The 27084-nt window shown below is 46.1% G+C and overlaps 1 protein-coding gene across 2 annotated transcripts in view; it reads left to right on the top strand.

Annotated features, from left to right (window-relative positions):
* The window catches only part of slc1a7a (solute carrier family 1 member 7a), a 149050-nt gene continuing 121966 nt past the window's right edge, over positions 1–27084 (top strand). For both annotated transcript variants that reach the window (XM_085982805.1, XM_085982804.1), the window contains exons 1-2: positions 1–286; positions 748–827. In XM_085982805.1, coding sequence (XP_085838931.1) covers positions 146–286; positions 748–827 — 221 coding nt within the window. In that variant the 5' untranslated portion in view covers positions 1–145. The remainder of the gene's footprint in view (positions 287–747; positions 828–27084) is intronic.

Raw genomic sequence — 27084 nt, forward strand, 5'->3', positions numbered from 1 at the left:
TTTCTATTTGACGAAGTTTGGCTGGGAGGTCAGAGGTTTTGTGTGTGCAAAGCCCAACGATCGGACATTCCAGCTGAGCCCTTGCCTGCGAGCAGTCACACAACTACCGGTGTCTGGATGGAGTAGCGCAGCAAACCAGGGCACGATGGCGGTGGCATTTGCTGCAGTCTCGGTTCAGATCAAGGATGTCATTAAAAGGAACGGTTTGCTCATTCTCTCGGTGTTGTCCGTTATTATCGGGTGCTCGCTGGGATTTTTTCTCAGGACTAGGCATCTCTCTGAAGAGGTAGGCAATTCTAAAAATATTTGACATGAATTCACTGACAGCAAACAATATTGAATCATCTATGTAACTGGTAATTCCTAATGGTGTGACTTAAAAAAAAAAATCAATAAATTCACAATTCCACCAGGGTTAAATTTGCATCAATTATTTTTTTGTCCAAAGGTGCCACTTCTACAACAAACACTATTATTTATCTTTATGACAATATAAACGATGAGCTGTGATTATTTGAGGACTTGGTCTGAAAACTCGGTTTCTCTTTACTCTCCTTTTCAAAAGTAATTGCCTTTATTTGTATTTCCCAAATAAACATGCCTTTTCTAAATTCTGCCAAAGTCTGGTGCTATTTCATTTCAAATTATATTTATGTAAGATTGTTTCATCCTCAGTATATTTTACTGCAAACTTATCAGTATTTTAATGGGCCCCATCCACCTGGATTTGTGTATTTGTGACTTTAGGAAATCAAGTATTTCCAGTTCCCTGGCGAGCTGTTGATGAGGATGCTGAAAATGTTAATTCTTCCACTGGTGGTATCGAGGTGAGTGAAAACTTGTCCCAGCGATTCTTCTGTTGCACATACTTCACCATTCCACCAGATGAATGTTAGGAAAGATCTATTTCTGTTCGGACTTTTTCTAATTGTCTTTCATAGCCTGTGTCAATTTAGCTGAGTGGTCTGGCACTCGTCCCAAGCTGGTGCTCTGCCTTTTGACAAAGTTGTTTTAAAGCAGCTCTGTCCTGCTGATGGGAAGGGCGAAGAGCCAGGACTGTCCCATGTCAACTTTATTACAGCAATGTCCCATCTAAATAAAGTGTCAAGTGCATACCCAAGTACTTTTTAAATGCGATGAGGGTTGCTGCCTCAGTGTGAGTAGCATCGTGATAATGGGCATCACAGAGTGCATGTAAGTGAGAACGGCAGTCATGAGTTGGATTGTGGGCAGTATTGTTCTGTGGACTTGTGCCCTTTTGGCACTGGGTTGACACAATCAAAACCTATTTCATGTGAGATCCTTACAATTATTAGCAAAAGGCAACTTTTGTCCTAGTTCAAATCTCCGGTTTCTGAAGTGGAAGCGGTGTTTGTTGCGCTATTCCATAATCTTCTTATAGTCTCCAATGCTGGTATGGAAGGCAAACCTGTAGTGTAAATGATCCAGTGTTATTGTCATCAGAGTCACATAAACCCTTGAGCAGGGGTTTCACCGGGTGCCTCTGATGAAGTGGATGAATAATTTTTAACTGACACATACTCACTGGCTATAGTTGTGTTTTCATTATTAATAATGAACTATGAGGTGATGTCACATCATCTCCTTGTCTTAATTAAGCAGAAGAATATATACTCTATCAGACTGTGACTCAGGATATAAACCAACAGACAAATCAATTGAATGTGAAACAGGTGAGTAGAGAAATAACTTGGATTTATGGTAGTGCCTTTCATGTCCTCAGAACATGCCACTGAATTACTTTTGAAATGTAGTCACTTTGTTGTTTTGTAGGTAAACAAAGCAGCCAATTTGTGCACCGCAAGTTCTCACACAGGAAGTGAAATAATTAACCAGGTAATCAATTTTTGGCAGTGTTGGTTGAGGGTGGAATGTTGGCCAGGACAGCAGGAGAAATCCCCTTCTCTTCTATGAATAGTGCTGTGGGATCTTTTACACCCACAGGCCGATTGGATGTCAGTCTAACATCTCATCCAAATGCAGCACTCCTTCAATACTGCACTGTAATGTCAGTCTAGATTATGCGCTCAAGACCCGGAGTTGACTTGAACTCAACCTTCTGACTCAGCTGCAATTCTTGAGCCAAGCTGACACCTGCACTCTACAAATAGTGGCTCGAGTCCTATCTGACACAAAGGAAGATATTCATGGTTAGAATCATAGAAATTTACGGCACAGAAGGAGGCCATTCGACCCGTCATGTCTGTGCCAGCCGAAAGAGCTATCCAGCCTAATCCCACTTTCTTACTCTTGGTCCGTAGCCCTCTAGGTTACGGCACATCAAGTGCATACCCAAGTACTTTTTAAATGCGATGAGGGTTGCTGCCTCTACCACCCTTTCAGGCAGTGAGTTCCAGACCCTCATCACCCTCTGGGTGAAAAAAGCTCTCCTTAACTCTCCTCTAATCCTTCTACCTGTTATTTTAAATCTATGCCCCCTAGTTATTGACCTCTCTGCTAAGAGAAATAGGTCCTTCCTATCCACTCTATCTAGGCCCCTTATAATTTTATACACCTCAATTAAATCTCCCCTCAGCCTCCTCTGTTTCTGGTTGTCTGAAGCCAGTCATTGCAGCCACAGGGCATAGTTGCAGAAGATCATCAGAGCAGGGTCCTCAGCCCAACCATCTTCAGTTGCTTCCTCAATGCCTTCCCTCTGTCATAAGATCAGGACTGGGGCTGATGATTCCACTGTTCAGCTCCATTCACAACTCCTATTAGTAATGAAGCCAATCTACAGCAGGACTTGGACAACATACAAGCTTAGGCTGACCAGTGGCAGGTGACAGTCACACCACATAAGTATCCGATAATGATTATCTACAGCAAGAAAAATCCCAATTACATCTCCCTGGCACCACCATCACTGAGTTTCCCCATCATCAATATCTTGGAGGTCACCATTGACCAGAAGCTAAACTGCAACAGCCATATCAATACCATAGGTACAAAAGCAGGGCAGAGGCTTGTTACTCAGCGATGAGTAGCTCACCTCCTGACCCCTCAAAGCCTCTCCACCATCTACAAGACTCAAGTTAGAATGCTCACCATCTGCCTGGATGGGTGCAGCTGCAACAACACTGAAGAAGCTTGATGCCATCCAGGACAGAGCAGTTTGCTTGATTGGTGCCTCTGTAATTGGACTCAGTTACCTCCAGTACTTGTATACTATGGCTGTAGTATGTACCAATTACACATTGCATTGCAGCAAACTTACTTTGACAACACCTCCCTCCCTTATGACCTCTACCACTAAGAAGGACAAGGGCAGCAATATCACGGGAACATCTGCACCTTTAAGACATGGGCATATATTGCCATTCCTTCATCATTGCTGGGTCAAAATCCTAGGCCGTCTTGCCTAACACCATTGTAGGAGAAGCATCTCCAGAAGCACTGCAGCAGTTCAAGACGGCGGCCCATCATTCTATTCTCAAGTCAACTAGGGATGGCCAATAAAAAATTATAAAATTTTAATCTCCTCAATATCAAAGTGACTGATGCTTCTCCTGTGCTAACCTTAGACATTAAACTGACCCATGAAATCCGGTCCTTTAATTAATTCTTGATTATCCATACCACAAAATCCCCTGACCTAGTGTCATACCCCTGATGATTTTAAACTGACTGTTGTCTTTGTGTAATACCGCCCAAGGTATAGCTCCAAATTCCTTTTGAAGATGTCCCAGAATAAAGGGACATTAAAAACTTTACTTCACAAAACTAGATTAAGTGCTCAGCCCGTTACAAGATTCAAAATGGCGTTTGTCCATACACATACACCAGCAAAACAAATGTACTGTGAACAACCCCACAGGATACTTGCACTTGAATGGAATGTCTTGACCGATTGATCATTCCAAGCCCTTTGAATGGGCTGTTAGACAGATCCCTATTCAAGGATAATGACTACAATTGATCCACGCATCTCAACCAGTTTGGGCTGTGTATTCTCTGTACCCATGCAGAAATAGGTAACAATAACCTATTTTAACTCTGTGTGCTGTGATTAATAAGAAAGAATCCAATAAATAATCCATCACAGACAAAAGTGCTTGATTTTGTCACATCACTTCCCTTTCAAGTATGTGCCTAGTGTCTCGCTTGTGATGACTGTGCACACTGCATTTGGGAAGCTGTTATGGCCTACTGAGCCTCCTGGGTTGCTGGAACTCACAGCTGCATGGAAACCTGCCCAACAGATGTACAACACCTACGCCTAGTGCCTCTGGAACTTGCTCTTGCCGCAGTCTTGTGTACTACATGGTAAAGGCTGTGGATGTGATCTGTCTGGCATCAAATTAACTGCATTGGTCCATTTGCCAAACTACCTCACACTGATGGTTGGGGGTACTTCGAATGAGCTTTGACTCCATTATGTTGACCAGTGCCTAGCTGAAGCAATGCACCAAGCAAAACATTCACACTGCCATTGGCTAGGGTGTGGATCATGTGACAACTTGTGTCCTTCCTTGAATAGGCAAGGCATATAAGGATGCCTTGTTGCAAGAACACTGAGTTTTTGTATCCTGACAACTATATATGAAGAAATCAGATGAATCATTAACCCTCTTCACCTTAACTTCTCACTAAGGAACCATCTGGGGTTTACCTCCCAGCCTGCGTCTAGGAGTGAATGATGCCTAAGTTTGGCTCACTGAACTATCTTACCTCACCCAGTTCAGATTGAATTTGAGTTTACCATACCAATTCCCAATTCGGATACCCACAAGCTATTGAGTGAATGAATTAACCCTTTCTTGCCAAATCATCAAAGAAGAAGTCAGACAGCAAATCATGCACTAACATTTGTTTATTGACTTCAAAATCATAGGTGCTACTTAAATTTAAACATTGAGAATACAAATAATTAGTAGAAGTAAATAGTTGTAGACAGGGTTACCTAGCAACTTGAATAATAATTAATAGACTGGTGGTAAAGGCAATTCGGCGTATCATATATAATTCAGCATTAACTGGATTACTGGTTATTAAATTATAATTGAGATCAGTGTCTGAGACTACTGCAAATTGGTGAAATTAAATTCGGACTCACTCCTTAGACAGCTGACAAGTTAACAGCATTGGATAGCCAATCTATTGAATAGATTAGAGTCTATGTGCTGGTGGTTAGCAATTTTTCCAAAGCTTATATGACCTTGTCCTTATGAGTAGCATGGTTGAGTTGACCATCTTCCTCCCCTGGGAATGTGGTGTTAGCTTCTGGAATTCGAGTTGCTGAACCTCTCTTTGGTGGTGGGGACACCTGTATACTCTGATCTTCTACTGTGGCTGAATCCATCTTGTGCATTAGAAACTGTATTCTGGGTTAGCTGGCTTAACTCTCGTCTTCCTTGATCTCCGACAGCTTGTACAGCTAAGTGACACACTTATCTCTGCCGGTGACTGGCTGGTTTAGCCACACAATTTGAATTCCTATTGACGATCAAAGACTATATTGGGCCATTCCAAGATTGTCTAGGACAGAAGAGACTCTCAGGATATGGCAGAGATATTAAATGAGTATTTTGCACCAGTCTTTACTTTTGAAGACAATGCCTAATTTAACAGCCATAAGTTGTGCTGTTAACAGTAAAATTATTAATAAATTAGACGCGGATACTGCCTTAGGCAGAATAAGGAACCTTAAAATAGATCGGCTGACAGCCCAGATGACATCGACGCAAGGGTCATTAAAGAAATGGGACAGGTGCTATGCGAGCACCTTGCCCGTATCTTTAATAACTTGCTAGAGTTGAGGACTGTTCCCTCAGACTGGAAGGATGTTAATATAGTTCTAATTTTTAAAAAGGGTGATAAGGCAGAGACAAGTAACTATAGGTCCATTAGTTTGACATCAGTAATAGGTAAGATGTTCGAAGGTATCGTAGAGATGCTCTATATGACCACTTAGATAGAAAAGGTGACATTCGGGACACTCAACACAGCTTCTGGAAAAGAAGGTTGTGTCTTACTGATTTGATCAAATTTTTTGAAGAAGTTACTAAGTTAGTGGATAAGGGCAACGCAGTAGACATTGTCTACCTGGACTTTCAGAAAGCTTTTGATAAGGTACCTCACAAGGCTACTCTACAAGATAGAATCTGTCACAGTGGATTAAGAATTGACTGAATGTCTGTAGGCAGGAAGTTGTTGTCAATGGATTTAGACCTTCTTGAAGACTGGTTACCATTGGTGTCCCACAGGGATTGATGTTAGGACCTTTACTCTTTACTATCTTCATTAATGACCTAGATATAGGTGTTGGGGGTGATGTGCCTCAATAATCCCGAGACTCGATGTTAGCGAAACAAAACAAGGCTTTTATTAACTTAGAAGATAACACGGATAGGAGAGAGGTATCTTCCCTGGAGGTCTGCAGTACTGGCTGTGAGGCCAGACTGAGCTGGCTTACATAGAGGCCAGGTATGGGCAGAGCCCTACACACAACACATTCCATACATTCCAATACACAATACAATGGTGAGGAGAAACCTGAAACCAACCACAGTCACAGGCAATACAATGGTAAGGGGGAACCTGAAACCAACCACAGTCACAGGCAGTGATGAATGGAATATTTCATCACATTCACCCCTTCTATAGATTTAGTCTGTTCGGGGGTTTGGTAGTCCTCTGCGACCGACGTGGCTGTTGTGGTGTCGGCTGGGTGTCCCCGGTGGCCTCCTGGGTCTCTGCCGGGGGTGCCGCCAGGGTTGTTGAAGGGGTAGTTGGTGGGGTTGCCGTTGGTCGATGTTCTTCCGGGGGTGATGAAAGAGTAGTGGGTGGGTAAGAGTTGCTGTGGTCGTTGTTGCTGCTATTGCCGTGGTTGTTGTCGTTACCGGCTGGGGCGACGTCTTTTATTGACACGGTGTCCTCCCTTCCGTCGGCGTGCCGGACATACGCGTATTGGGGGTTGGCGTGGAGTAGGTGCACTGGCTCCACGAGAGGGTCCGTCTTATGGCCCCTCACATGCCTTCGCACGAATACCGGACCCGGGGTGGAGAGCCATGACGGCATGGATACGCCTGAGGTGGATTTCCGGGGGAAGCTAAACATTCGTTCATGAGGCGTGGCATTAGTGGCAGTACACAATAGCGACCGTATCGAATGGAGCACATCTGAGAGGACTTCCTGCCAGCGGGAGATAGGGAGGCCCTTGGTCCTTAGAGCTAGAGTGACTGCTTTCCATACTGTCCCGTTCTCTCGCTCCACTTGACCGTTACCCCGGGGGTTGTAGCTGGTGGTACGGCTCGTGGCGATACCCCTGGACAGCATGTACTGGCGTAGCTCTTCACTCATGAAGGACGCCCCCCTATCCGTGTGGATGTAGCTCGGCATACCGAACAGGCAGAACAGGCTGTTGAGGCATTTAATGACCGTGGCGCTGGTCATGTCTGGGCAGGGGAAGGCGAATGGGAACCGGGAGTATTCGTCCACAATGTTCAGGAAGTAAACATTGCGGTCGACAGACGGGAGGGGGCCCTTGTAATCTAAGCTGAGCCGCTCAAAGGGCCGTGTAGCTTTGATTAAGTGGGCTCTATCGGGGTGGTAGAACCGAGGCTTGCACTCAGCGCAAGTGCGGCAGTTCCTGGTCAGAGACCGAACTTCCTCAATCGAGTAGGGTAAGTTGCGGGACTTTATGAAGTGAAACAGCCGCGTGACCCCTGGGTGGCAGAGGTCGTTGTGGAGGGTCTGTAGCCGATCCCCGGTGGCGCTGGCACACATCCCTCGTGAGAGGGCATCTGGGGATTCGTTAAGGGCCCCTGGCCGGTAAATGATGTCATACTCGAAGGTGGAGAGCTCGATCCGCCACCTAAGAATCTTATCATTTTTGATCTTCCCCCTCTGTTTATTATTGAACATAAACGCTACCGACCGCTGGTCGGTAAGTAGGGTGAAGCGTTTGCCGGCTAGGTAGTGGCGCCAGTGGCGCACTGCCTCCACGATGGCTTGGGCCTCCTTTTCCACGGAGGAGTGTCTGATCTCGGGCCCTTGGAGGGCCCTCGAGAAGAAAGCTACGGGCCGCCCCGCCTGGTTGAGGGTGGCCGCCAAGGCAAAGTCAGACGCATCACTTTCCACTTGAAATGGAGTGTTCTCGTCCACTGCCTGTAGCGTGGCCCGCTCAATATCCTGCTTAATGCTTTTGAAGGTGGCGTGGGCCTCAGCAGAGAGCGGAAAAGAGGATGCTTTCAAGAGGGGGCGGGCTTTGTCGGAGTAGTTGGGGACCCATTGGGAATAATAAGAAAATAACCCCAGGCACCTTTTCAGGGCTTTGGGAGTGTTGGGCAGGGGCAGCTCCCGTAGGGGGCGCAATCGGTCGGGGTCTGGTCCGATTTCCCCATTCTCCACCACGCTGCCTAGTATGCAGAGGCGCGTGGTGTTGAAAACGCACTTGTCCTCGTAGGTGAGGTTGAGTTTTTGTGCGGTTTTCAGGAACCTCTCGAGGTTCGAGTCGTGATCCTGCTGGTTGTGACCACAGATGGTGACGTTGTCGAGGTAAGGGAAGGTTGCCTGCAAGTGGTGGTCATCGACCATGCGATCCATCTCCCTCTGGAAGACCGAGACCCCATTCGTCACCCCAAAGGGGACTCTGAGGAATTGGTAGAGGCGTCCGTTCGCCTCGAAGGCGGTGTACGGGCGGTCCTCTGGTCTGATAGGGAGCTGGTGGTACGCTGACTTGAGGTCGATGGTGGAGAACACCCGGTATTGGGCGATTTGGTTCACCATTTCTGATATGCGGGGTAGCGGGTAGGCGTCTAGTTGGGTGTACCTGTTGATCGTTTGGCTATAGTCGATCACCATCCGTTTCTACTCGCTACCCCTTACCACCACCACTTGGGCGCGCCACGGGCTATTGCTGCATTCAATAATGCGCTCTTTCAGGAGCCTGTCTACCTCGGTTGCGATAAACCGCCTGTCCTCCCAGCTGTACCTCCTGCTTTTGGTCGCTATTGGCCGGCAGTTAGGGGTAAGGTTCGCGAATAGCGAAGGCGGCTTTACCTTCAGGGTAGCCAGGCCGCACACTGTGAGGGGCGGCTGGGACCCACCGTACTTGAGCGTGATGCTTTGGTGGTTGCACTGGAAATCCAGGCCCAAGATCACGCTCGCGCATAGTTTCTTCATGATTAATACTTTAAAATTATCGTATACAGTCCCGTTAACGGACAATTGTACCGTGCAGTAACCCAGAATGGTCGATGTCTGGGTTTTATCAGCCATAGAGATGGTACCCCGAGTAGGGACCACCTTTAGGGAGAGTTGTCGTGCCAGTTCCGGGTGGATAAAACTCTCTGTGCTTCCACTGTCAATTAAACATTTAACCCCGCACCCGTTTACCTCGATGTCCACCATTGATTTGGATAGCGGGTGGGGCCTGGTCTGGTCCACTGTGACCGATGCCACTGTAGGGCCCTGATCGAGACAAGATGGCGTCCGCGCTGTCTGCTCACAAGATGGCGGACCCCACGAGGTCGGGCAAGATGGCGTCCAAGATGGCCGCTCCTACGGCGCACACGCGGCGGTGGCGGGTTTTGGTTTTCCAGCGGGGTTCCCTCTGCACACCTTCCCAAAGTGCCCCTTCTTGCCGCACTTAAAGCAGGTGGTGCCTTTCGCCGGGCACAGGTTTCTGGTGTGCTTTGGCTGCCCGCAGAAGTAGCAGTTGGGTCCCCGACGCGTCGCGGCTGTCGTAGGGCTTCTTGGGGGGGGGGGGAGAGCGGGGCCCCGACGGTGTCGGGCTGCCGGGCGAGGAAGATGCCTTCCAAGATGGCGGCGCCCTTGGTGCACACGTGGCGGCGTGGACGGCGTCGGCTGAAGAGTAGGCGTCCGAGTTTCTCTGGGCCACATCCAGGGATCGCGCGGTGTCCGCAGCCTGTTTCAGGTCCAATCCCGTTTTTTCCAGCAGTCTTTGCCGGATGTAAGTGGAGCTGAGGCCTGTGATAAAGGCATCGCGAACAAGCTCGTCGGTGTACACTGCGGCTGTTACATCTCGGCACTTGCAGTCTTTGCCAAGCATTTTCAGGGTGCCTAGGAACTCCTCCACCGATTCCCCAGGTCGCTGTGCGCGAGTGGCGAGCAGATGCCTAGCATACACCTCATTCGTAGGCTGCTGGTAATGCGCCTTTAAGATGTCGCAGGCGGCCAGGTACGTGTCGGCGTCTTGGATGAGGGGGTAAACCCGGTGGCTTACCCAATTCCGCAGAATTCCGAGTTTCATACTCGCAGCGTCCGTAGCGTCTTTGACGGCTGCGGAATTGTCCAGGAAGAATTCCATACACATAAACCAGTGTCCGAAGCGTGCTGATGCGTCCGGAGCATGCTGATCCAAATCCAAACGTTCGGGTTTCAGGAGTTGATCCATTGTGTTGAAAAATAAGTTAATAAAATTGATGTGCCTCAATAATCCCGAGACTCGATGTTAGCGAAACAAAACAAGGCTTTTATTAACTTAGAAGATAACACGGATAGGAGAGAGGTATCTTCCCTGGAGGTCTGCAGTACTGGCTGTGAGGCCAGACTGAGCTGGCTTACATAGAGGCCAGGTATGGGCGGAGCCCTACACACAACACATTCCATACATTCCAATACACAATACAATGGTGAGGAGAAACCTGAAACCAACCACAGTCACAGGCAATACAATGGTAAGGGGGAACCTGAAACCAACCACAGTCACAGGCAGTGATGAATGGAATATTTCATCACAGGGGGAATGATCCACAAGTTTGCGGATGATACAAAACTACGTGCAGGAATTAGAATTGTAGAGGATGCTAAACTACTGCAAGCAGATCTTGATATGCTGGGGAAATGAGTCCATGTTTGGAAAATTATGTTTAACCCAGAAAAGTGTAGTGTTATGTGTGTGAGCAAGTCTACTGCTAGATATACATACACCCCACAGGGAACAGAACTGAAGCCAGGGGTGAAAGAAAATGATCTAGGTGTTCTGGTACATCACTCACTAAAGATTCACAGCCAATGCTGTGCAGCTATATCTAAAGCAAACTGGGTACTAGGTTGACACAGGACAATTCACTACAAAACAAAACATACCATTTTGTCCTTGCACAAGGCCTTGGTTAGGTTTCATTTAGAATACTGTGTCCAGTTTTGGTCCCCTCACATGTTGGGGGGGGGGGTATTGAGGCTTTGGAGCGGGCTCAGTTTAAGACCCCTTAGCTACCTAGACAGAACTAAAAGAGCTGGGTCTGTACACGCCGGAGAAGTGTAGACTCAGAGGCGATTTGATTGAAGTTTATAAAATAATGAAGGGACTGGATTGTGTTTATGTGGACAAGTTGGATAGGTTGGAGGTCATGGGGTCACGTGGACAAATTGGATAGGTTGGAGGTCATGGGGTCACGCTTACACGTTATGTAAGTACAGACCTAGGTTGGAAGTTAGGCAGTTCTTCTATACCCAGAGAATAGTGGACCTGTGGAAGAGGTTGCTGGCCGGCCCGTGCAGTGAGTGTAGTGAACACTGATTCACTATATCCTCGAGAGACGGCTAGACCTGTTTCTGGCTGGAGCGAAGATTACATCGTACAAGAGGAAGATACCCTGTAATATAAATTAGGGTCAGTGTGTTCTCCTGGACCAGCTTTTAATTGTCTAAAGGGGTAGGAGAGGAATTTTCCAGATTTTTCCCCCCTAATTGTCCAGGGTTTTTCGCCTCCCCCAGGAGATTGCATGGCTCCTGGTGGTTCGGGAGTGACTGCATTGTGATGCATGAGGCCCCGAATCTTTTCGTCATCACCCTTTTTTGTGTTCTGCTCAGCTGTAATGATACAGGCTCACAGTGTATGGGCTAAACATCTGGCTCAGTGAGCAACTCATTGGATGGGTAGTTTAGGGCGAATGATTGCCCACCTATGTGAAGTTTTCGAGGCGTTCGCAATGTTACAAAATGATAACATTGTCTGTCTAACTGCTTGATACCCCTTACCAAGTAACCAAACTCAGATTATCTGGAACTTGTTTCAATAACCGATTCCTTAACATTGACCCAGTCCCTTTATAATCAGAAGCATTCATTCCATCTAACCAGAGTTTTCAAGTATCACCAACTCTAAGTACTATATGGAAATTTCCATGAAGTTCGCCTGTATGCTTCAGGTGATAACGTTGTAATAGCATGCTTCGCAATTTCATAATCCACTGTCCATTGGATCCACATGTGAAAATGCAGTGAGTGGTAAACTGCCAAGTGATGGTATCAGGCATCTGCCCAAATATCTTTATTCCGCTTATGGTGGTTTGCTAATAAACTATTTTTCCATTCTGTGAGTATTAAATCTCACTAAAACCAAAACAGGAGTTGGAAACAGAAATTAGATTGTGACAATTAATTATAAAGGGATCAGAACTGAAATGTCAAGAAGAAAAATGCTGAGTTCCAGGTTAAATATTAATCTCCAAAAAGTATTTTTTGTGCATTCAGGAGTTTGTGGGTGATTGAATTTTGGACTCATCTGTGACACTCCTATGGTCACATTTGCCTGCACTCACTGCCCAGGTTACATATGGCCACCAGAGGGCGACTTGTACCCACGGATCCATAACCCTTCACAGGTCATTGGCCGCGAAATTCGGAGGTTTAGTGCCAGCCGTTAGGGCAGGTTTTGCTGAAAAAATGGCGGCTGCCTTACTTCCACCCAGTGGGTCCTGCGGTGGCCGCCATTTTGGGGAGGTCGGTAGCGCTGTCATTTCTGTGCTCAATTTAGATGAGGCAGGTCGTGACATCAATGAGTGTGCAACGCTGATTTGACAGGCGATCTGCCATTTTCAATGTTACCGCTCCATTTAACACCGACTCCTAATTACGACCAGCTGACCATGCGTTCAGCAGCAGCAAGTGAAAGGATATTTACTAGTCCGAGCCCCTTTGGGGCTATCCGGATCAGGCATATTTCTCAGATCTTCACTTTCAACTAAAGGTTGAGGTAGCCGAATCCTAGAGACACTTAACTGGGTCTAAAGGTCCGGGCTATCTCTCCCTAAAGGAAAGGAACAACCCGAGAATGTTACCGTCCTCCAGATAGCACTTTTAATAAGTTTAGGCAGACAGTAAAGTCCCGGATATTATGAGGGTCTGGAGATTTCCTTCAGATATGTAACTCTCCACCAAAGAGTGTACAAAGATTGGGTTCCCAAATTATTGATGCAGAAGACGTATATATGAGACAATTCTAAAAATATAGAGAGATTTATTTTAAAAAATGACATGCAATTTACAGTTGGTGAATCAATCGCAACGTTAACAGTTTTAAAAAGAGAAAAAATACAATCTTACTCTTAACAGAAAATCCTACTTATAAATCTTAACTTTGCTACAGTATTACAGTTCTTAAACTTGTCTATTACAGGATATCCATCAATTATCAAGGTAGCAGTTACCTTCAATCCCGAGGTACAAAAGAGTGAAGAACTACAGAGCCGCCCCTGTAGTCGAGAATCGCTTTGCCCAATTAAAGCGAGTCTGATTATCTCATTCGAGACTCCAATATTTATACCCCTTTTTCAGTTGTTTTTCATAAGGTTTCTGTTAATCCAAGTTAATTATCACTAATCATCTTTTAGCTAACCTAATGAAATTCTTACTGCCACATCATCAATAGCTAGTGGGAGTTTACCATATATGGGCAAAGGGCCTTACATCATGTCATTCTCAAGAGGTTTTAATCACGATCATTCATCCAGGGCTGACCATTGTCTTATTGTAATAATAATGTTACAAATTCAGGGTTATTAACTTGTCCTATTTCAATAGCTACAATTCTTTCATAGCTATTTCATATTTAGGTTTCTAAATTTCCAAACCCAGTTTGTCATGTGCCAAAGAATTTATAAGGTAGAGTTCCTTATAAGGTATGTGAGAGGCAGAGTTTAGTTTTAGTTTCGTTTTAGGTGGATCTCTAAGATGGTGTCTCCTGTAATGCTGTTAACTGAGTTGAACATACTTTAGATTAAAAGACATTCTCTTTCATGAATGTTTCGTCATTGAACCCACATAGAAATCAATACATGGTGTCAGAAGAAGTGATTGAAAGAGATGAAGAGGAAAAATCTGAAGTTAAATCAGCTCTCCACATATTAGCAAGCCAAAAGAGAACATCGTTACTTACCATTGGAGAATAGCTAACGAAGTGAAAAATGGAAGGTTTACACCCACTGGCGAAGCTTCAGTTGACAGGTAATGTGGCTGAAAATTGGAGGAAGTTCAAACAACGTTTGGAGTTGTATTTAGCGGCAATCGGAGCTGACGAGAAAAGTGATAAAATGAAAGCGTCAGTGTTCTTACATGTCGTGGGTGATGAAGCGCTGGAGGTGTATAATAACTTCACATTCGCTGCTGATGGAGACAAAATGAAGTTGGATAAAATAATGGAACAGTTTGAGGCCTACTGCATACCTAAACGTAACGTGACGTTTGAGAGGCACAGATTTTTCACATGTGTACAGAAAACGGGAGAGACTATTGATCAGTATGTGACTGAACTGAGAAACGGAAGCAAAACGTGTGAATTTGGGGGACTGACAGACTCGCTGATAAAAGACAGACTGGTGTGTGGTATTCCAGATAATGGTCTAAGGGAAAGACTGCTAAGAGAGCAAAATCTAGACCTGGGAAAAGCCATAGCACTGTGTAGGGCTACAGAGACTGTGAAGTCGCAGGCAAAAGAGCTGTTCAATGACAGTAGCTGCAACGTGGATGCAGTGAGAAAGAACGGACACAAACCGTTTAACAAAAGAGCGCCAATGTGAAAAAAGAGGCGTGGCCAGCGAACAAAAATGAAAGGGCCAATCGAAAGTCATGTAGTCGATGCGGTACACAGCATCCACCAAAAAAGTGTCCAGCATATGGTAAAACATGCAATAGTTGCAACAAAAACAACCATTATGCCCGTTGCTGTAAGAACCAAGCGCAACAAAGCAAGGTCCATGCAGTAGATGAAAGCGAGATTGAGGAGTTCTATGTGGATGTTGTGTCTGAAAACAAAAAAGAAAAAAAGAGACTGGATGTTGACACTAAAAGTGAATGACACACACATTCCATTTAAATTGGATACTGGAGCACAAGTTAATGTGATATCAGAGACTGATTTTAAGAAAATTAGACCCAGACCAAAGATACATGGAATCAAAGTGAAAGTGACAGGATATTCAGGTACTGATATACCAGTGAAAGGAAGATGCATTGTCAAAGTGACACACAAGGACAGAGAGCACACGCTAGCATTAATCGTGGTGCCAAAGGATGTGCAAGCCATACTAGGTTTAATAGCCTGTGAGAGACTGAACCTGGTAAAGAGAGTCCTCGTTGTGGAAAGCGAAGGAGAGACAGTCTATGATGAACTCATGAAAGAGTACAACGACCTATTTCAGGGTCTAGGCTGCCTTCCAGGAGAACACACGATCAGAGTAGATAAAAGTATGCCAACAGTCATACATCCATGCAGAAAAGTTCCGTTTGCTCTTCAAAAGCAACTGAAGGCAGAGTTGGACAGGATGGAAAGCCTGAACGTGATTCAGAAGATAGATGAGCCAACTGAGTGGGTGAGTTCCCTCGTCGTTGTGGACAAAAAGAATGGAAAGCTCAGAATTTGCCTGGATCCAAGAGATCTAAACAGAGCAATAAAGAGAGAGCACTTCAAGCTTCCTACACGTGAGGAAATCATGTCACAGTTTGCAAATGCAAAGTATTTCAGCAAGTTAGATGCATCATCAGGATTTTGGCAGATGAAACTGGACGAGGCAAGTTCAAGACTGTGCACGTTCAACAGTCCATTTGGCAGATACAGATTCCTAAGGTTACCATTTGGCATTGCCTCAGCTCCTGAAGTGTATCACAAAACTATCCATATGATCTATGAGCACCTGGAGGGAGTTGATACATCAATGGATGACATCATAGTATGGGGAACCACGAGAACTGAGCATGATGAGAGACTGAAAAAAGTGCTGGAAGCAACAAGGAAAACAAACCTGAAGCTGAATAGAGAGAAATGCCAGCTCGGGGTGACAGAACTGACATTCGTGCGAGATATCCTTAGCAGTGAGGGCATCAGACCAGATCCCAGAAAGGTGTCCGCCATTGAGAATATGCCAAAGCCACAATGCAAAAAGGACGTGCAGAGGTTTAATGGAATGATCAACTACATAGGTAAATTCATATCCAACCTCTCAGAAAAGATGGTGCTACTGAGAAGACTAACTGAAAAGAACATAGAATGGGAATGGAATCATGAGCATGAGAAGTCATGGAGCGATCTAAAGAAACTACTCACAGAGGAACCAGTTCTGAGGTTTTATGACCCAGCGAGACCCATCAAGATATCATCAGATGCATCACAGAGTGGGCTCGGAGCCGTTCTTCTGCAAAAATATGACTACTGGCAACCTATTGCATATGCATCGCGCTCAATGACAGACGCGGAGACGCGATATGCTCAAATAGAAAAGGAGCTGCTCAGCATCACATACGCCTGTGAAAGATTTCACCAGTTTGTGGCAGGACAAGCAATCAGTGTAGAGACTGACCATAAGCCCTTGATTGCATTGTTCCAAAAGCCACTAAATAGCTGTCCGCTTAGAATACAAAGAATGATGATCAGGCTGCAACGCTATACACTGAATGTTACATACACACCGGGTAAGCTGATGTATACAGCAGACACGTCCAGAGCTGTTGACCCAAGAGAGCCCGCAAACACCAAAATGGATGAAAAAGTGAACGCCTACGTGGACATGATCACAAGTGCACTGCCCATAGCAGATGCAAAAATGGAGCTCATAAAGACTGAGACAAACAAAGAAGAAACTAAAACTAAACTCTGCCTCTCTCACATGCCCTCTGCTGGTAAGGCATAAATAATCAAACAGGCAAATATGCTGGTAAGGCATCATAATCAAACAGGCAAATACCATCACTATTTGCTGATATCATTACACCCTTCAGGGTTAACCACTGTCTTATCTCAACGAGGCCAGAATTCTTTCAGAAGGTAGGATTTCCAAATCCAGCTTGCCATGCCTTCCCTTAAAAAAGTTATGGTGTATTTTTCTAAAAAGGCAATAGTGTATTTATCTTATATAGTATATTTTTCTGAAAAGGTTATATAGTAGAATTCCTTCACACAAGGACCCCCCCAACAGCACTATTTAAACTGATCATCAACAACTTGCAACTGATTTGCTTTTTGATTTCTACTGTCTCTGTTTGTGCAACTTTTTTGAGTTTTCTAAAGTTACTTCAAGTTACTGAGGTGACGGGGAGTATTGCTGCAAGTGGAGAATGCCTTGCTTCTCTTTTTTATTCGTTCCTGGGATGTGGGCGTCGCCGGCAAGGCCAGCATTTATTGCCCATCCCTAATTGCCTTTGAGAAGGTGGTGGTGAGCCACCTTCTTGAACCGCTGCAGTCAGTGGGGTGATGGTGCACCCACAGGACTGTTAGGGAGGGAGTTCCAGGATTTTGACCCAGCGATGATGAAGGTGTGTGACTTGGAGGGGAACTTGCAGGTGGTGGTGTTCCCATGCGCCTGCTGCCCTTGTCCTTCTAGGTGGACGAGGTCGCAGGTTTGGGCGGTGCTGCTGAAGAAGCCTTGGCGAGTTGCTGCAGTGAATCTTGTAGATGGTACACACTGCAGCCACGGTACGCTGGTGGTGGAGGAAGTGAATATTTAAGGTGGTGGATGGGTTGCCAATCAAATGGGCTGCTTTGTCCTGAATGGTGTCGAGCTTCTTGAATGTTGTTGGAGCTGCACTCATCCAGGCAAGTGGAGAGTATTCCATCACATTCCTGACTTATGCCTTGTAGATGGTGGAAAGGCTTTGGGGAGTCGGGAGGTGAGACACTTGCCGCAGAATACCCAGCCTCTGACCTGCTATTGTAGCCACAGTATGTGGCTGGTCCAGTTAAGTTTCTGGTCAATGGTGACCCACAGGATGTTGTTGATGCGGGACTCTGCGATGGTTGGACTCTCGCTTGTAGGAGATAGTCATTGCCTGGCACTTGTGTGGCGTGAATGTTAATTGTCACTTATCAGCCCAAGACTGAATGTTGTCCAGCTCTTGCTGCATGCAGGCATGGACTGCTTCATTATCTGAGGAGTTGTGAATGACACTGAACACTGTGCAATCATCAGCAAACATCCCCACTTCTGACCTTATGACGGACGGAAGGTCATGGATGAAGCAGCTGAAGATGGTTGGGCCTAGGACACTGCCCTGAGGAACTCCTGCAGCGATGTCCTGGGGCTGTGATGATTGACCTCCAACAACAACAACCATGATTTAAAGGCTTTTGCTCAGACCACCTGCATGGGGGCTCTACTTGCAGCCTCCCTCGTGTTCAAGTATGAGGGAGAGGGAGATGGAACGGAGGCAGCGAAGAAGAGGACAAGATGCTCGCCGAGGGAGGAGGGACAGGAAGGATCTCGGAGGCCTTACCCACCTAGGGTCTTCAGGGAGCACTTCTCCTACCTGCACCTAAGCCAGGAGCCGTGTATTAGGAGGCTCCGCTTCAACAAGGAGGTGGTCACAGAATTCTGCCACCTCCTGCAACCAGACCTGCAGCCTCAGAACAGGGCGACGACGGCTCTCCCAATGACCTTCAAGGTCACCGTGGCCCTCAGTTTTTTGCCACCGGATCCTTCCAGTCTGCAGCAGGAGACATAACTAACATCTCCCAGTTTGCCGTCCATCACTGCATCCAGGAGGTCAGAGAGGCTCTCTACACCAGGAGAAGGGAGTTCATTGTCTTCTCTCTGAACAGAGATAAGCAGGACAAGTGCGCATGTGGCTTTGCCAGGATAGCAGGCTTCCCCATGATGCAGGGCGCCATCGACTGCATATGCGGGCACTGTATACCCATCCTGAGATGTTCCGTAACCGCAAAGGCTACCACTCACTTAATATGCAGTTTTTATGAGAGCATGACCAGTGCATCATGATGGTCAATGCCCGCTATCCTGGCAGCAGTCATGATGCATTCATCCTGCGCCATTCTGGTGTGCCAGCAATCTTCCAGCCACCAACATCAAACCCGAGGGAGGCTGCTCAGCGACAAGGGACATCCACTCTGCACCTGGCTGATGACTCCCCTCCGCAACCTCAGCACGCATGACCAGCACTCGTATAATGACAGCCATGCTGCCCCGAGGAACGTCATTGAGCACACCATCGGGGTGCTCAAGCAGCGGTTCCGCTGCCTTGACCGCTCGGGAGTAGCCCTCCAGCACTCGCTGGAGCTGGTGTCCCATTTCGTGATGGTCTGCTGCGTGCTCCACAATTTGGCCATCATCAGGGCACAGCTCTTGCCACCACGGATTCTGGGACCACCTCAGGAGGAGCAGGAGGAGGCAAGCAGTACGTTCCCGTTCCGGACGGGCTGTCCGTGAGCGCCTCATCAGGCTCCGGTTCGAGTGAATGAAACCCCAGACTCCTGTTGCTCAACACTTCCCCATCTTATCATCCCTCTGTCACGGAACATCACAGCGTCCTCCTAGGCACAAAGCTGAAATGAAAGCCACCACAAAACACACATTCCAAACATAATTTATCAAATTCAAATCAAAAGAACAAAGTCAACTAATCACCCTTGTGAATTTCCTTAGTCTCTGTCTTTTGTGTCCCTTTTCCTACTCTAGTTATACCCCAGTAGCTGCAGCACAGTTGGTGGAAGGCTGCTGACTTTCAGTGGGGGAAGAGTACATCGGACGACCATGAGTCGCTCTGGGCCGAGAAGGCCCGGCTGTAGACTGCACCACTTCGGCATGGGCAGCAGCTGTCTGGGCTGGCTTATTGACAGGCAGCAACTAGGGCACTGGCAGAGTGGCAGTGGTGGGAGTAGGAATGCTGTTATCCTGAGAGAGAACAGCAGGTTCTTGCTCCACAGAGCCACTGCCACTCACCTGGGGTGGAGCCTCAGCGTTCCTAGCCATCTGTTGAAGCACAGATTGCGGGACTGCTGTGACACCCTACAAGCCTCTTTCGACACTTGTAAACCCAGCCATGATGGCAGCAGTCTGAGCTTGCATGGCAGCAAGCTGAAACTTCAGGAGAGTAGTCTGCACTTTCACTGCAGCACTGAGATGTTGGGTCGCTTCCGCCTGTGTTGCAATGTAAGTTGCGAGATTGCTCATCACACCCAGCATCATGTTAGGGTCCACAAGTTCTCTCCTGGAGTTGCCCATCATTTGTTGTCCATCCTGGAAATCATGTGCTCCAAAACCCCGTGCAATGTTGGAGCCGGACACCTCCATGGTCCTTGACACTGACAAAAAGCTCTCTGGCAGGCTTGCCATTGCACCAAGCATTTCTGTGTGCATTCCTATTGCCCTTCTTCTGAAGGCCGCCACATCGCGGTCATCATCCGAGTCACGTGCAGCAGAACTCGTGCGTGAACCTGCCCCCAGGGGAGCTGGCACCCGATCTACCCTTTCCTCCTGGTCTGGCTGCAGCCCTCTCGTGCCTGGTGACTCACCACGTGCAGATCCCGACTCTATACTACTCTCCAAAGTACGCGCAGTGCCATTTTCTGAGCTGGTGTCTGCGAGCGTCAGATGCAGTGCTGATGGGTCTTCTTCTCCATCACTCTCCTCCAGCACTTCAGGGACAGGCTGGGCTGCTGGCAGTTCTTCAGTATCTGAAAGGAGAAATGCACAAGGATAGGGTTGTGGTGAGGGGAAGCGGGTGTGGGGGAAGCAAGATGTGCATGCTTACACCATCAGCAGCTTGTAAGTGAGAAGAGATTGTGGGATGAGGGGGAAGTGGGATGTGAGAAGAAGGATTAGGTATGAGCGTACCGTCATCAGCAATGCTTTCCACTTCTCCACTCGCCACGGACTCCGTCACTGCCCTCCAATTATTGCCAGCACTGCTTCCTCCAGGTACGTCAGGTTCTCAATTTTTGTTTGCCCTCCTCCCGTCTGCTGGTGCTCTCGGTGGATGTGCGCAACCTTGGCTTGCAAGAGAAAGGGAAGTGTGTCAGTGAGTGTGGTGCAATGTGTTTGTGTGATGTGCCTGCCATAGTTGAATAGTTGGCAGTGCGTGCAAGGTACGAGATGTGGGTGTGAGTGTTGTAGCAGTGATAAGAACATAAGAACATAAGAAATAGGAGCAGGAGTAGGCCAATCGGCCCCTCGAGCCTGCTCCGCCATTCAATAAGATCATGGCTGATCTGATCCTAACCGCCAATCTACTATCACAGAACCATCTCCTGAATCTAACAGAATTAGACACACGAAATAGGAGCAGGATCAGGCTACATGGCCCCTGGGCCCGCTCCGCTACCCACAGGGCCATGACCGATCCGAACCTAGACTCATGTCCAAATTCCTGCCCGCTCCCCGTAACCCTTAATTCCCTTTACTTCTGGGAAACTGTCTATTCCTGTTTTAAATTTATGTAATGATGTAGCTTCTACAGCTTTTTGGGGCAGCATATTCCATGGACCTACCACCCTGTGAGTGAAGTAGTTCCTCCTCATCTCAGTTTTGAAAGAGCAGCCCCTTATTCTAAGACTATGCCCCCTAGTTCTAGTTTCACCCATCATCGGGAACATCCTCCCCGCATCCACCTGATCCAACCCCTTCACAATCTTATATGTTTCAATAAGATCGCCTCTCATTCTTCTGAACTCCAATGAGTAGAGTCCCAATCTACTCAACCTCTCCTCATATGTCCATCCCCTCATCCCCGGGATTAACCGAGTGAACCTTCTTTGTACTGACTCGAGAGCAAATATGTCTTTTCTTAAGTATGGACACCAAAACTGTATGCAGTATTCCAGGTGCGGTCTCACCAATACCTTGTACAACTGAAGCAATACCTCCCTATTTTTATATTCTATCCCCCTAGCAATGAAAGCCAACATTCCATTGGCCTTCTTAATCACTTGCTGCACCTGCATACTAACCTTTTGAGTTTCGTGCACCAGGACCCCCAGATCCCTTTGTACTTCAGTACTTTCCAGTTTCTTGCCTTTAAGATAATAACTTGCTCTACGATTTTTCCTGCCAAAGTGCATAACCTCACACTTTCCAGTATTGTATTCCATCTGCCAAATCTCTGCCCACTTACTTAGCCTGTTGATGTCCCCTTGCAGGTTTTTTATGTCCTCCTCACTCACTACTTTCCCTCCCATCTTAGTATCATCTGCAAACTTAGATATGTTACACTCGGTCCCCTCCTCCAAATCGTTAATATAGATTGTAAAGAGTTGGGGACCCAGCACTGACCCCTGTGGAACACCACTGGTTACTGATTGCCAGTCCGAGAATGAACCATTTATCCCAACTCTCTGCCTTCTGTTAGATAGCCAATCCTCTATCCATGCCAGAATATTACCCCCAATCCCGTGATTTTTTATCTTAAGCAATAATCTTTTGTGTGGCACCTTATCAAATGCCTTTTGGAAGTCTAAATACACTATGTCCACTGGTTCCCCTTTATCCACCCTATATGTTACTTCCTCAAAGAACTCCAGCAAATTTGTCAAACATGACTTCCCCTTCATAAAACCATGCTGACTTTGTCCTATTAAATTATGATTATCCAAATGTCCTGTTACTGTCTCCTTAATAATGGACTCCAAAATTTTACCTACCACAGATGTTAGGCTAACCGGTCTATAGTTTCCAGCCTTCTGTCTACTGCCCTTTTTAAATAAGGGTGTTACATTAGCAGTTTTCCAGTCTGCCGGGACCTTTGCCGAGTCCAGGGAGTTTCAGAAAATTATTACCAATGCATCCACAATCCCTACCGCCACTTCCCTCAAGACCCTAGGATGTAAGCCATCAGGTCCAGGTGATTTATCCGCCTTGAGTCCCATTATTTTACCGAGTACCACTTCCTTAGTGATTTTGATCGTGTTTAGCTCCTCCCCCCCTTTAGCCCCCTGTTTGTCCAGTGTTGGGATATTCTTAGTGTCTTCTACTGTAAAGACTGATGTAAAATATTCATTCAGTGTTTTTGCCATCTCCATATTTCCCACCATTAATTTCCCGGTCTCATCCTCTAAGGGACCAACATTTACTTTAGCCACCCTTTTTCTTTTTATATAACTATAAAAACTCTTACTATCTGTTTTTATATTTTTTGCTAATTTACTTTCATAATCTATCTTCCCTTTCTTAATCAATCTTTTTGTTATTTTTTGCTGTCTTTTAAAGTTTTCCCAATCCTCTATCCTCCCACTAGATTTGGCTACCTTATATGCCCTTGTTTTTAGTCGAATACTATCCTTAATTTCTTTACTTAGCCACGGATGGCTGTCTTTTCTTTTACACCCTTTTCTTCTCAGTGGAATATATATTTTTTGGAAGTTGTAAAAGAACTCCTTAAATGTACACCACTGATCATGTATTGTCTTACCCTTTAATCTATTTTCCCAATCCACTCTACTCAATTCCGCTCTCATACCTTCATAGTCTCCTTTATTCAAGCTTAGCATGCTTGTTTGAGATCCAACCTTCTCACCCTCTAATTGAATATGGAATTCAACCATGTTATGGTCACTCATTCCAAGGGGATCCTTTACTAGGACATTTTTAATTAATCCTGTCTCGTTACACAGGACCAGATCTAAGGTTGCTTGCCCCCTGGTCGGTTCAGTTACATACTGCTCAAGAAACCCATCCCTAATACACTCAATGAACTCATCCTCAAGGCAGCCCTGCCCAATTTGATTTGTCCAATTAATATGATAGTTAAAATCCCCCATAATTATAGATGTTCCCTTATTACAAGCCTCAACTATTTCCTGATTGATACTCCGTCCAACAGAGTTGCCACTGTTCGGAGGCCTATAGACTACGCCCACTAGTGTTTTTTTCCCCTTATTATTCCTTACCTCCACCCAAACTGTTTCATTATCCTGATCTTTTGACCCAATATCATTTCTCTGTATTACAGTGATTCCTTCCTTTATTAACATAGCCACCCCACCTCCCCTTCCTTCCTGCCTGTCCTTCCTGATCGTTAAATAACCTGGTATGTTTAATTCCCAGGCATTGTCACCCTGCAGCCATGTTTCTGTAATGGCCACAAGATCATACCCATATGTAGTTATTTGTGCCATTAACTCGTCTATTTTGTTACGAATGCTACGTGCAATCAGATAGAGAACTTTCAAATATGTTTTGTGACGCTTAGTTCCTGCTTTTGCCCTTTTTATTACTTTACCTTTTACTCCATACCTTCTGCCCCTTCCTGACACACTCTGGTTTTTAATTTCCCCACTGCTACCTAAGTCTATGACCTTCTCTGTTGTCATTTTTATTATTTGCTCTCTAGGAACCTCCCCCCCCAACTAGTTAGTTTAAAGCCCTCTCTACAGCCCTAGTTATATGATCCGCCAGGACTCTAGTCCCAGCACTGGCCAAGTGAAGCCCGTCCCAACGGAACAGCTCATAGAAACATAGAAACATAGAAGATAGGAGCAGGAGTAGGCCATTCGGCCCCTCGAGCCTGCTGCGCCATTCAATGAGATCATGGCTGATCATCCAAATTCAGTACCCGGCCCCTGCCTTCTCCCCATATCCCTTGATCCCTTTAGCCTTAAGAAATATATCCAACTCCTTCTTGAATATATTTAATGAACTGGCCTCCACCGCCCTCTGTGGCAGAGAATTCCACAGGTTCACCACTCTCTGGGTGAAGAAATTCCTCCTCATTTCAGTCCTAAATGGCTTACCCCTTATCCTTAGACTATGACCCCTGGTTCTGGACTCCCCGGCCATCAGAAACATCCTTCCTGCATCTAGTCTGTCCAGGCCTGACAGAATTTTATAGGTTTCGATGAGATCCCCTCTCAATCTTCTAAACTCCAGTGAGTATAAGCCCAATCGACACAATCTCTCCTCATACATCATTCCTGCCATCCCAGGTATCAGCCTGGTGAATCTTCACTGCACTCCTTCCATGGCAAGAATGTCCTTCCTCAGGTAAGGTGACCAAAACTGCACACAATACTCAAGGTGCGGTCTCACCAAGGCCCTGTACAACTGTAGCAAGACATCCTTGTTCCTGTACTCGAACCCTCTTGCTACGAAGGCCAACATACCATTTGCCTTCTTAACCGCCTGCTGCACCTGCATGCTTACCTTCAGCGACTGGTGTACAAAAACACCCAGGTCTCTTTGCACTTCCCCTTCTCCCAATCTATTACCATTCAAATAATAATCTGCCTTCCTGTTTTTGCCACCAAAGTGGATAACCTCACATTTATCCACATTGTAGTGCATTTGCCATGTTTCTGCCCAATCACCCAACCTGTCCAAATCGTGCTGGAGTTTCACGACATCCTCCTCACAGCATACCCTCCCACCCAGCTTTGTGTCGTCTGCAAATTTCGAGATATTACATCCAATTCCCTCGTCCAGATCATTAACATATATTGTGAACAGCTGGGGTCCTAGGACCGATCCTTGCGGTACCCCACTAGTCACTGCCTGCCACTCGGAAAACGACCCGTTTATTCCAACTCTTTGCTTTCTGTCCGCCAACCAGTTCTCTATCCAAGTCAATACCTTGCCCCCAATCCCATGTGCCTTAATTTTGCACGCTAATCTCTTATGTGGGACCTTATCGAAAGCCTTCTGAAAGTCCAAATACACCACATCCACTGGTTCTCCCTTATCTATTTTACCAGTTACATCCTCAAAAAATTCCAGTAGATTAGTCAAGCATGATTTACCTTTTGTAAATCCATGTTGACTTTGTCCGATCCAGTCACTGCTTTCCAAGTGCTCTGCTATTACATCTTTTATAATGGACTCTAGCATTTTCCCCACTACCGATGTCAAGCTTACCGGTCTATAATTCCCCGCCTTTTCTCTACCACCTTTTTTGAATAGCGGGGTAACATTAGCTACCCGCCAATCCATGGGTACCGTTCCAGAGTCTATCGAGTTCTGGAAGATGACCAGCAATGCATCTACTATTTCTAGGGCCACTTCCTTAAGTACCCTGGGACGTAGATTATCAGGCCCTGGGGATTTATCGGCCTTCAGTCCCATCAATTTTCCTAACACCATTTCCCTACAAATACTGATTTCTTTCAGTTCCACCCTTTCATCAGACCCTATGTTTCCCGGCATCTCTGGGAGGTTATTTGTGTCCTCCTTTGTGTAGACAGAACCAAAACATGTATTTAGTTGGTCTGCCATTTCTTTGTTCCCCATTATAAATTCCCCCGATTCTGACTGCAAGGGACCTATGCTTGACTTCACCAATCTTTTTCTCTTCACATATCTATAAAAGCTTTTACAGTCAGTTTTTATGTTCTCTGCAAGCTTACTCTCATATTCTATTTTCCCTTTCTTAATTAATCCCTCTGCCCTCCTTTGTTGAATCCTAAACTGCTCCGAATCCTCAGGATTATTGCTTTTTCTGGCCAGTTTATATGCCCTCTCCTTGGACCTTATGCTATCCCTAATTTCCCTTGTTAGCCACGGTTGGGTCACCTTTTTTGTTTTATTTTTATGCCAAACTGGAATGAACAAATTCTGTAGTTCATCCATTCGGTCTTTGAATGTTTGCCATTGCCTATCCACCGTCAACCCTTTGAGTGCCATTCCCCAATCAATCCTACCCAACTCGCTCCTCAGACCATCATAGTTTCCTTTATTTAAATTGAGGACCCTAGTCTCCGAGTCAACTACTTCGTTCTCCATCTTAATGAAGAATTCGATCATATTATGATCGCTCCGACCCAAGGGGCCTCTTACAACAAGATTGCTAATTAATCCTTTCTCGTTACATAATACCCAGTCTAAGATGGCCTGATCTCTGGCTGGTTCCTCGACATGTTGGTCCAGGAAACCATCCCGTAAACACTCCAGGAATTCCTCCTCCACAGTATTGTTACTAATTTGGTTGGCCCAATCTATATGTAGATTAAAGTCACCCATGATGACTGCTGTGCCCTTATTGCACGCTTCTTTAATTTCCCTTTTAATGCCATCCCCAACCTCCGCCTTACTGTTTGGAGGTCTATATACCACTCCCACGAACGTTTTTTTCCCCTTAGTATTTCTCAGTTCTACCCATACAGAT

Source organism: Somniosus microcephalus, chromosome 3, assembly GCF_052327205.1.
Source record: "Somniosus microcephalus isolate GS21.2 chromosome 3, FLI_Smic_1.0, whole genome shotgun sequence".
NCBI classification, from domain to species: Eukaryota; Metazoa; Chordata; class Chondrichthyes; order Squaliformes; family Somniosidae; genus Somniosus; species Somniosus microcephalus.